Below are 11,929 nucleotides of genomic sequence, written 5' to 3' on the forward strand. Positions count from 1 at the left end.
TAATAGGGTCATGAGCAAGTTATTAGTCAGGAATGGATTACAGGCCTATAGTAGAGGAGATGAAACCTGAAACTGCAGTCGTCCATCCAGGAAAACTAGGTGCTTTTTATAGACATTGGTGTATGGGCATTGATTCATATAATATCATTATATCATATCAATTGGAATCATAATTAAGATGAACTCAAAGTCAGGGGCTTTGCTAAGGGTTACACAAACCAAACCCACAACAAGCCAAACCTCTGCAGAAATGTGTAAGTGGATGAACCATCCTAAGTGGATGGTCTAGCATAGAAAGCTGTTGAAAGAATATTTGTAGAAACACCCTAGAGAAGGATCATATAGTTCCTTATAGGTTCTTAAGTCCCTCCTTTGTTTTTTTGTGTGGTTTATTCCTAAAACTGCTCTCAACTCATAAAACACCGTGTTTCCTTAATTATTGCTCTTATACATTCTTATGCATGAGGAATCACAAAGCAACTCATTTCTTAATATTTCCGTTGCTGAATTTTTACATTTGTCTTTTCTGCTAGTCTTTCTAAATCTAGCTGCAAATAAATGCAAACTGTAGGCTCTTATTCTGGGTTTAGCTGGGAGAGAGAAGTTAATTTTCATCACAGCAGCCTCTATGATGTTTTGGTTTGGATTTGTTACTCAGATATTTTTAGCAAACCTGAGTTCTGGCTATTGCCAAGCAGTACTTGTACAGCATCAGAGAATTTTCTTTTTCCCACTCTGTCTGCACCTACTGGGAACTGGGAAAAGGTTGGGAGAGGACACAGCTGGAACATCTGAACCAAATTAGCCAGAGGTGTATTCCCTATCATATAATGCTATGCTCAGCAATAAAAATTGAGAGTAGAGGAAGAACAGGGGAAGGGTGTCCTCTGCTCCAACTGGCTGGGCACCAGTCTGCTTGGCAGGGTGGTTAGTGATTACATAATTTGTTTTTTTCCTCTTTATTTTATTTATTAATTTGTCTCAACCCATGAGTTTTCTCACTTTTGCTCTTCCTGTTTTCAGCCCCATCATATTGATAAAAAGGGAGTGAATGAGTGGCTGTGTGGGTGTTTAGCAGCTGGCCAGGGTCAACTCAATACAGTGTCTTTTTGTCATTAAAAAAAAAAGGTAAAAGAACCAGTAAGACAGGGTTCTACCACTCAAAACTCCTACTTTTCTACTTTCTACTAGCTGTCATTCTGAAAACAGGTCTGGTCGATCCAAAATGCATGAAAGCACTTATATGTGTACTCCACTTCATGACTCAGTTTTTTATCTTTTCCTCACGCTTTGTTTAATAAGCCACACGAAAATTTGTGAATAAACATGTTTCATTTTCTATATGGGACAAACCACTTTCAAAATACTTTAGACTCTTGTTCTTTTTTTCACAATTCCATTTTTTCTTTGCAAGCAACCTAAATTGTGACATTCTCTACATCTCACTGGCTGTTACAGATCCTATATTGTGGCCTCCTCCGAAAACACACATCACCCTTCCATCTGCTGACATCTGTCCTGTGACACCACTCACACAAGGGAACAAGAGACACATCACAGTGTCCAAACTGGGCTGCTTAAAGTTGTCAGACACTCAGCTGGAAATACACTCCTGGCAGTGGGAAGGGTAGAGTGAGCAGTTTCAAGCCTTGTTCTTGAGAGGCAACAGAGATATCTTTCTACAAATGTGTGCAAGTAGAACCCATTTGCTCATCAGGAAAAGCTTAGGATCAGCATTTGTATCCCCAATGAAATATTCAATCTATTGCAATTAAATCAGCCCAAAGGTTTTCAGTATATTTGGTATGAATCTACTCCTCTAGATCAGTGGATTAACCAAGTACTTTTTTTTCCCTAATTATAGCTTTTGTCATAAGATACATTTTAATTCATTTTTACTTCTCTGGCAGTAGTATTTACATTCCAAAATTATTCTTTTGCGAATAGTGTCACATTTAGGTGACATCCTAACATGTTTCTAGCCATGAAAGCAGTATGATAAGCAGCATGGGGAGGTAAGCAGTAGGTTCAACATTACTTCAGCAAACTCTTTTTAAATAACCATATTTGAAAGCAAACAACAAAAAAACCCCTCAGGCATATGGATTGAAAGAAAAAGATAATTTGCCACCAGGTGTCAGTAGTGTTTTTTTATTGTAATGGAAGACTTAATATCAAGAATATATCAAGAAAAGGTAGAAGCTGAGCTAAGGTGGTCACAAAATTAAATGCATTATTTTTAATTGTTGTTCAGACCAGGAATTTAAAATTATTGAAGGAATTTATCTTCCTGATTGTACAGAGGACAATAACAAACGAGATACTATTGGTGTATAAAATGGTCTTCTCCCTCCATTTCCTACAAAACCATTGTGGTTTTTTTTTTTTTCAAATTACAAGGACTGTCATGTAAGGAAAATGCATGTGGTCAACCCATGCAAATAGCTGCTGGGACCTGGTCAGTCATGCTTGCTCTTGTCTGGTCACCTCTGCTCTGCTCTACCTGCTACTAACATTCTTCCTCCAAACAGAATTAAAGAGACTTTCTTGCTGTCTTGATCTCACTGGGTAATAGAGTATCAAGAATAACCTGGTTATTCCAGTTTTGTGGCAGTCATAAGGTACCGATTTCAACTTTTATGTCCAAGATTAACTTTTAGTTTGTTTCTTTCATGACTGCAGAAAGACTTCTTTCGGTTGTTACAGTCACATAATTAATATGTATCTCATTGTCTGTCTGCAACTTTAAGTCCCCAGAGACTTTTCCTATTCAGGAGGCAAAAATTTACTGTGGTATCTAAAGAGAGACATCACCACTCCCCTCTTCTGCTAACACTGCCTGGTGTGAATCATATGACATGGTATCATGCATCATAGATATGTCTTTGCCTTAATAACATCTTTATCAATGATCTGGATGAAAGGATCGAGTACCCCTCAGTCAATTTGTGGACAAAACCACTCTTGTTGCGCAAGAGTGTTGATCTGCTGGAGGGCAGGTGAGTTCTGCAGATGGATTTGGACAGACTGGATTGATGGGCCAAGGCCAATTGTATCAGGTTCAACAAGGCCAAGTGACAGGTCCTGTGCCTGGGTCACAACAACCCCATGCAGTGCTACAGGCTGTTGGAAGTGTGGCAGGAAAACTGATTGGCAGTAAAGTACATGGGGATGTTGGTAGGCAGCCAATGGAACAAAAGCCAGCAGTGTGTCCAACTGGCCAAGAAGGCTGATGGCATCCTGACCTGCACCAGCAATAGTGTGGCCAGCAAGAGTAAGAAAGAGACTGTCCCTCTGTGCTTGGCTGAGGCCATACCTGAAAACTCTGTTCAGTTTTGGGAACCTCACTTCAAGAAAGGCATTGTGGTACTGGACTGTGTTCAGAGAAGAGAGACAGAGCTGGTGAAGGGTCTGGACCACAAACCTCACTAGGAATGGCTGAGGGAGCTGGGATTGTTTATCTTGGAGAAGAGGAGGCTCAAGGTAGGACCTTGTTGCTCTCTATAACTCTCTGAAAGGAAGTTCTAGCCAAGCAGGTGTTGGTCTCGTCTCTCAAATATTAAGAAATAGGACAGGAGGGAGGTTTTGATTGGATATTGTGAAAAATTTCTTCACTGAAAGGCTGGTCAAGCCCTGGAGCTGGCTGCCCAGGGAAAAGGTTGAGTCACCAGTTCTGAAGGTATTTAAAAGATATTCACATGTGTAGGGATACCGTTTAGTGTGACTTGGCAGTGCCATATTAATAGTTGAAATCAATAATCTTAAAGGTCTTTCCCAACCAGAATGATTCTGTGATTGTGTGGTAGATGCATCCAAAAAATGGATGTGCAACCACTGCAAGCTAGGTCCTTTATTTATGGAGAGGCTCCAATGCTGTTTTGTAGGGCTTGTAGGCTCTGTTGGGAGCATGCAGATACCAACACGAGAAAATGGAAATCAGGTCATGCTCCTTGATCTGGGATGAGTAGATCTGCACACCAGAACTGCTCAGAGAGGTACTTAAGTGTGATGACCTTAAAACATTTGTCACCAAGGTCAGAACCCAGGGATTCTTGCACTTGTCCTGCTGATAAGGCTATATGATTTTAGTCAAACCATTTTATTCCTAGAAATCAGCTGCATTGTCTGATATCTCTGGTTTATCACAAGGGAAATAGTGAAAGTGTACAAAAACTTGGGATCTCTAATCCAGCTAGCATTGGTTCAGCTTTCAGAAGATGTGTGTAAACAGAAGATAAATATGTGGACAACTGGCCTGGACTGTATGTCTGTACCTGAATTTCCCCATATGGAAAGTGGAGAAAAAGACACTATCTTTCTAAAGCAGTTATAAGATTTGTTATCAAACAAATGTAAGAATAACAGGAAGATCATTAATGACATTTGAAGCAGAATTTTAAGTAGGAAATTGTATGATGATCCAGGCTGACATTTTTATTGCTTTATAAACTCATTTACTCATGTGATTTGTTTTGAGAAGCAAAACAGTGCAGGAAAGGAGTTTGCAACAGTCAAAGACAAAGGCTGGTGTGAATATCATTTCTAGGAAAGCTGATTCAAGAAGGAGCAGGGAAGTTCCAGCCTCTGGGAAAGGGACCATCAGGAAAAAATCTGCAAGAAAACTATTAGTGCTTGAAAGCACCAGTCTCTGTATAGTCATTTTCATGTGGGTTTGGACACCAAAGCTATAACACAGAGGGACCCTTTTCTCAGTCAGATTGCAGACCGGAGCCCTCTGGGCTGATGTGTCCCAAACACCAGGAAAAACTTTGGGAGAGCCTGGCAAAGGCTTATATCTGCCAAGGTTTAGCAAGCCCCTTAAGGGGGATTTGGAGATGCAGCTCCTTCTTTATCCAGAGTAGCACTGGATAGATTTTTGTCAAAGGTTCTGAAGTCTGACTGTGCCAGACCCTTGTGTCCGATGATTATGTTTGTTTAAGTTAAACCTCTGAGTTTGTAACAATGGAATTATCTATTTTTCAGGACAATTAACACAATGCTTTTGTATGAGCTGAAGGTCAGAGGATTAATGTGCTTTTATCTACAATGCATTTTTAATAGCTAATTAAGAATCATTCAGTTTGCTCTGTACTAAAGACAGAGAACATTTCATATTAGATGACTCTTGATCCTCTGCAGCAGCAGAGAGTGGGGGGGAGTGAGAGAGAGAAAGAGTGAGAAATGGAGGGAGAGAGAATTGGAAAAAGAGTGAGCCGGCATGCAAATAAACAAATATATCACAGGAATACAGTTAATGAAGAGCAATAAAAAACCTCCATTCTGGTAGCAGTAGAGATAAAATTGTCTCTTGGACCAAAGGAACAACCTAAAATATTAATCTGCAAATATATGCAGCATTTGCAATTACAAGCATTTCTTGTTAGAGCAAGAGAGATTGAGAGGAATATAGAGAAGTGCTTCTCTCAGAACATTATTTTAGAGATGTTTTTATCTCTAAGTGCTTTCAGAGCACCTCTTTCTTTCTCTCTTGAGCCTGACAGGCTGTACATGCCACCGTTCCTCTATGGGGAATGCCTGGTTAACAGGTCTCCAGCCAGAGATGAGCCTTCTGGGAGAAAGTATGCAAGGGTGTGGAGCAGCAGTGGGCCTTGGGTGCCAGGAGGACCTCGGAGCAGAAGGAGCTGCCCACTGGTATGGGGATGAGTGTGGGCAGCTTGCCCTGAAAACACCTCAGCTTCATGGATTGCAAAGGTTATGGCAAGCAAAATGAGACATAAATCAGAGGCATTCAGAGGAAATGCAAGAGTTTGAAAACCAGGGTGAGTTTCTTTTCAATGCAATGGCCTCTGTCTAGCCTTTTAAAGGGAAAAGTTAAGAAAACTGGAAGCTGTTCTTTGCTTTTGGATGCTTATCTACTCTGCTGATTCAAGTGCTCAGAGGTTGATTTTCTGTGTCTGTCCAAATTATGTAAAGACTATCAGACATCGAGGTGCCTGATGTAAAGACTGGACTACGAACTATTGTTCTGTTGATCAAATATAGCAATTATTTCAGGCTCAAAACATTTCAGGGATAACAATGGGTGCTGCCAATCAAAGGTAGAAACTGCACATGCATTCAAAGAACAAGCTGAAAGAGGAATAACAGCAACACCTGTATCTAGAATACATTATGGATTACCATCCTCTTACACAAAGGCTAGCAAACTCCAAAAACGAAGCAAACTACAGAGCTAATAAAAGTGACAGAAAAGTGCAGATATCTTGGTTTGTCTAATTTGTGTCTTTCTAGCATTGGTAGGATGACTCACTGGATTTAGCAACTGCTTGTGAAGATGAACATATTAATAACTTTAGGCTGCAGCTCTGCCGTAAAATGTAATCTTTTACAATTCTGTACTCTCAAGTGAAATAAAAGCTTAGAACCAGAAAAAAAATTACAAAAGGTATTTGAATTGTTAGCTTATGTTCTTTTTAAAGCTGTTTTTATACATTAAAATATGCATCTTAACTAGGAAAAGAATATTCTCTTTCATCCCTATCCCTTCCCCAGTGTGTACAACTCTCTACTATAAAATACATATTTAAATATGGGGCTTCCAGGATAGTTGTCCCAGGTAACTCGTGCATTTTTATATTTTCCCAAACATAAATTACTATTTATTTCTCTTCCCATCCATAAACACTTGCATAGGAAAAATTATGCATACCAGATAGGATTCAGTGGCAAAGAAACCAGTTGCTTATTGAAATTTGCATATGTAACCCACAATATTAGTAAACAATGGGATATAGAGCCTTTCAGCATTTGATAGCATGCAACAGATTTAAATAATTAGAAAACAGAGCATAAGGCTTGCCTTGAGGACATAGTAAATATAGCCCTGAATATTATCCCATTTTGAACCTTTCTCCATGGCTTTAGGCATTACACTAATCTACAGAAAGGTTAATCGGAGTACTTGAGGGCTTATAGAATGTTATATAGAAAGTGACAGATAAAGCACCAATTGGAATCAGTGTTTCTAGGTATTCAGAGGGTGACCAACCACTAGACTGAGCATTTTGTATCTCCTTGATTTTAATGAGACAGTTTTGCAAGCTGTGTCACTTACTGGAGATACTTTCCCATTTCTGCATTAAATATACTTGCAGATTTACTGGAATAATGGGGAAGAAAAATGCATAATTTTTAGTGTAACAAGACCCAAATTATTAATTTCTAATCTAATTGAAATATCTATATTTTTATGCATGAAAAAAATCAATTAGGTTTAACATATTAATATAACTTTAACTTTTAAAAATTTCTTTTCTGGGCATGAGTAAAAATTCAGACAATAACTATCTATTTTCTTCTACACTTAGTAGTTTTATAGGGTAATATTTCCATTTATTACTTAAAATGATTTGCATTTGTGAAACAATTAATGGAAAAATACATGCTTTCCATTCAGACTCTGCCATGTAGCCTTTGAAATTAATTATGCTCTTGATAAATTTAGTGTATGAATGAAAAAAGCGTTAATAATTTATTTGTAAATATATTTATATTTATTTTAAAAATAATTATATTTGAAAAAGTCCCAAGATAATAGAACAGAGAATTTCATGTATTAAATATATGGATATGAATATTATAATATAACATAATACAGACATAATGCATATATATATATATATATATATATATATATACTGTGATACATCTGTATCTATCTAGCTATATCTCCACTTGGTTTCTTGAATTATAATGAAATACATACACCCTTATCTCAAATGATTAAAGCTTGAAAGTGCTTACACTAAATAGTCAGATATCACTTCAGAGAGAGTCAGAGTTCAATTTCTTACCTGCTTTTTTAATTTCAGGGACAGCTGTCTTCTCATGAGCTTTCTCCTTTTTTCCTGTTTTTTCTAAGATTTAATTAAAGAGAGTAATTTGATGTGCTAAAACTTTGAATCATACACTCAAATATGCAGTCAACCAAGTCCTGGTGGGCTCATACTGAAAAAAGTTACTTATTTGGGAGCTCATATTATTCCCTTATAGCACTTGCACCCAACTTGCCATGAGCAATCAGCTGAAAATGAAAATTAATCAGTATGCCTCAACTGTGGATAATTTTGACCCTTAATAATTCATCAAAAGTTAGGCAAAAATCATCAGTGCGTGAATGTGGCACCTTTTAGCTTAAGTTTCAGTAGCAATGAGATCATTAAAAAATAATAAATGACTTAAATATTTTGAATGAAGCAACATCTTAGTGAATTTTAGATTCTTTCTGACAATGCATGATCAAAATATTATTTAGATGGATACCATGACTTTGCAGTTTGGTCACTGTAAGTTCCAGTTTTGATTCTATTAAATAAATACATCTACCCCACCTTCAGAAATTGATGTGCCATGAATTGAGTGATATCTCCCATGAGTTTTGTGTAGTGCAGTGTAACAGCATTAAACTGTTTACAAAGCCCACCAAGATGGCCAGAGATGGCCACCAAACATAATTTGTCTAAAATGGATTTAGGAAATATTGGGTGCTGAACACATTAGACATTAGATACTGAAGAAGGGGAAACATGCAAATGCAAAAAGTGACTGAGCAACTCAGAGAAGGACAATGCACACAGAAGCATAGGATTAACCTTACAGAAAGCAATAGGAAATGAGCCAGAAAGGTGAGTAAAAGCTGAATGAGGCCAGTAAGAAATGTTCCCAAACTGTACCTTTCATCTTAGTTTCAGTTGTAGTCTTCTTTTCATCACTCTTTTTCTTCTCCTCTTTTTTCTCTAAAAATAGAAATTGAAGTTTAGCTGGATACTTTTATGCAGAAACACACAAATGTATTTATGTATGCCTGTATATATGTTTTTGGGATGGGAAATCCACTAACTGAAATATGTTCAAGATTTGATAAGCTGGTCACTTAATTACCAGCAGCTCAGAAATACAGCTTAATACCCAGAGAGTGAATGTGGTGCTAAGGATAAAACTGGAACAAACATGCACACCAGATTATTCCTTTAAACTGGTGTAACTAAGAGTTTATTGTGGTGACTCAATAGCCATGAACCTGTTCTGCCTCTTTTGTAACACCTGACAGAATGACAGCAAGACTTGCACATGGTACTTGGGAACAAGTGTAGAATGCCACAAAAAAAACTGCATATACAATATACCTTTATAACACTTTTTATTAATTGAATATTTGAAACTGTCATTACAGGACTTCTGTTATTCATGGAAAGTTAAAGCACCATCTAAAAATCAATATGACATTATTTCAAAAGCATCTGCCTCTAATCTGGCAGTTATTTAGGTAACAGTAGAAATAAGGAGAATATTTTTTTCCTTTTTAAAACAATTTAATTACTTATTAATGTTCTGAATTAGAAAATTAAGAGTTTAGTAAAGGATAGGAGAAAGTTATAATTCTTATTTTTCCGTTGGGAAATGAATCCCCTTTTTGATGGTGAAGAAAATAAGAGTACGAGAGTAGTAAATCTAAGTGTTCTTTTAATTTTTCATCCATGAAAAGCCAAATTTGTTAGTTTCAGTTTGTTCTGCATGATGTTGAGTATTGCTATAATTAGTGAAAATATAGTTTTCTTTTTGTGATCTTCTAGTGTGACAAATGTGGATAAGAAACCAAGTTTTACTATCTTACAAAAGATAGAACCATAAGCAACCTTAAGCAAGAGTATTCTCTTTAATTGAAAAATATTTAAGGTATAGGAATGTTTTCAAATACAAGAAAAAAATATACTCCTGTCCCTTGCATAAAACTAACATGAAGATAATGAAAAAATAAAGAAAAACAACAAAGCAACATACTTTTCACTTCTCTAGGTTCCACAGTAGACTTTTCTTCTGCATGGAAAAAATAAATACAGGGAAAAAATTTAAAATTTTTACAACATTTTACCTTAACCAAAAGAAATATGTGTATTTGATATTTAAAAAATTTAAAAATTGCTGTATTTGTAGAGTACCTGGATTCCACAGTCTGTCTATGCTGATTTAAAGAATAAAGTTATTTTGCCTATTGTGGAGGCAATGTATTTATCAATATTCAGGGTCCCCTCAAATAATACTTCTCCTGATTTTCTGACAATTGGTTTTAATATTAAGCATAATATAGATGTGCTCCACTTCTTTCTTGCTTTAAACAGATTTGTTCAATGTGTTTCCCTTGCCATTGTCTTAAAAAAATTCTCACATGCATTCTACAGAATGTTCCTCTCAGAGTTATGTGCTTAATTCCTCCTGCTGAAACTCTGAGCACACTACACTTCAAGCTACAAATTCATCTGTGTTGTGAGGTTTCTTAGGCATGTGTATCATGCATCAGAGTAGTTCTCCTCCAACACTAACTTGTTTGGAAATTCATATTTTTGTATACTTTGATATTCTTGCTATTGTCTCTCTCTCTCTCTCTGACTCACTTCTTCAGAGATTTGTGCTAGGGACTGTGCCTGTCTGGTCAAAATGGAAATCTCTTCAGCTTCAGATTTCACAAAAGCTGTTCAACAGCACCACTTTCCTGTGCCACCTAATAATCCACAGTCATTCAGTGGATTATTTCTACATGTAATGTAGATCTCTAATGTCTAGAATGTGGTTTAATTATTTGCATACTCTCCCCAAATTAATCAAAACTGTTAAAAAAATTAAGCGTGTAATTTACTGACAAAAAGAGCTTCTTTCTGTCTGCCTTCCTTGAGACTTTACTCACAGGAACTAGAGGCTGAAGTGCTGCTGGGACTTCTGTAATGTCCAATTTTTTCTGAATGCCTCAGTTCTGGTGAGTTAGATTGACTTTTTTGGTTTCTTACATTTCTGGTGCTAGGTGCTGCATGAGAATAATTTGTAAACCTAAAGTCCTAACACCAAGATTCTCTTTAATCTGAGACCATTTCTGCCTTTGAACTCGTAGCATTTTGCATGCCTATGGGGCCTGGAAAAACCCACATGAAATCTGCTTTAAGTTGCATAGCAAGGTTCAGAGCCATATGCATCTTAAAAACCACAAGCTCAGGCATGGAGCTTTGAGAAGTGAAGCTTTGTATGGAAGATAGACAGGGATTTTTACTGCCAATAACACAAGCAAAGATGATGACATCCCTGGCTGCAGAATCTTTATTGCCAAGTCATTCCACCAATTAATCCCACTGACATACTTTTCTTCCATCAAGCTCTCAAGTTGCATTATTCAGAGCATCCAGACAGCTTTGAGATGTCTATATTTGTTATGAAATTTCTGTGGGATGACTACATTGAAGTATTAAAGGCCTGTGGCCCCTATTTCCCAATTATGCTGCCTAATGCAACACAAACACTCTTGCTCAGGTCTGAGAGAAGCAGTCACTGAGTTTCCATTCACATCCCAGCTGCATCTGGCCCCACTGGTGCCTCTCACAGGTACCACTGAGAGAAACTTCTTTAACTGAGAACAATGGACTTGGTAAATGGGTACCATAGAAAGGGATATTTCTGACTTAAGTAATGCCATTTCTTGAATAAATTTATTCCCTCTCTATATGAACAGCTCACGTTTAGAATGTTGCATATTAACTGTATATTTAACACCAGCAAAACTTGCAATTTCTGAAGCAGTAAATGTAGTGGGCTCTATGCAGATATGTACACAGATAAATTAAGATGCAGAGCAAATAATTAAATATGAACTTAGGCAGGTCTCTTGCACTGTAAAATATCAACCCCATCTGTTAATTGAAAGCACTTACTTTTTTTAGCTAGAAACAGTTACAGAACTACAAAGGGCCAACTGCATAGAGAGGGATCATAATATGCACAAATTGTGGGTTACACAAGGAAACACAAGGTGCTTTCGAGAGTTTGGCATTGACCACAATTTGAAATTCAAGGGCAATTAACTATTGAAAAATCTATTGTTATTGCTATTGTTTCTTAGTAATGTAATTAACAGGATTTTTTCATC

The 11,929-nt window shown here is 37.0% G+C and overlaps 1 protein-coding gene and 1 long non-coding RNA gene across 33 annotated transcripts in view; one reads left to right on the plus strand and one right to left on the minus strand.

The window, feature by feature from the left end:
• TRDN (triadin) overlaps positions 1 to 11,929 on the minus strand; it is a 232,834-nt gene that overhangs the window by 110,744 nt on the left and 110,161 nt on the right. For all 32 annotated transcript variants that reach the window (XM_086876943.1, XM_086876924.1, XM_086876942.1 and 29 more), the window contains 3 exons: positions 9,802 to 9,837; positions 8,694 to 8,756; positions 7,815 to 7,877 (listed from right to left, as the gene is read on the minus strand). In XM_086876943.1, coding sequence (XP_086733069.1) covers positions 7,815 to 7,877; positions 8,694 to 8,756; positions 9,802 to 9,837 — 162 coding nt within the window. The remainder of the gene's footprint in view (positions 1 to 7,814; positions 7,878 to 8,693; positions 8,757 to 9,801; positions 9,838 to 11,929) is intronic.
• Positions 3,228 to 6,220, plus strand: LOC147654804 (uncharacterized). Its single transcript, XR_015283176.1, has 2 exons — positions 3,228 to 3,483; positions 5,494 to 6,220. It is a non-coding gene; the product is annotated as an uncharacterized LOC147654804 (long non-coding RNA).

Source organism: Cyanistes caeruleus, chromosome 2 (genome assembly GCF_971803275.1).
Source record: "Cyanistes caeruleus chromosome 2, bCyaCae1.hap1.1, whole genome shotgun sequence".
In the NCBI taxonomy this organism is placed as follows: domain Eukaryota; kingdom Metazoa; phylum Chordata; class Aves; order Passeriformes; family Paridae; genus Cyanistes; species Cyanistes caeruleus.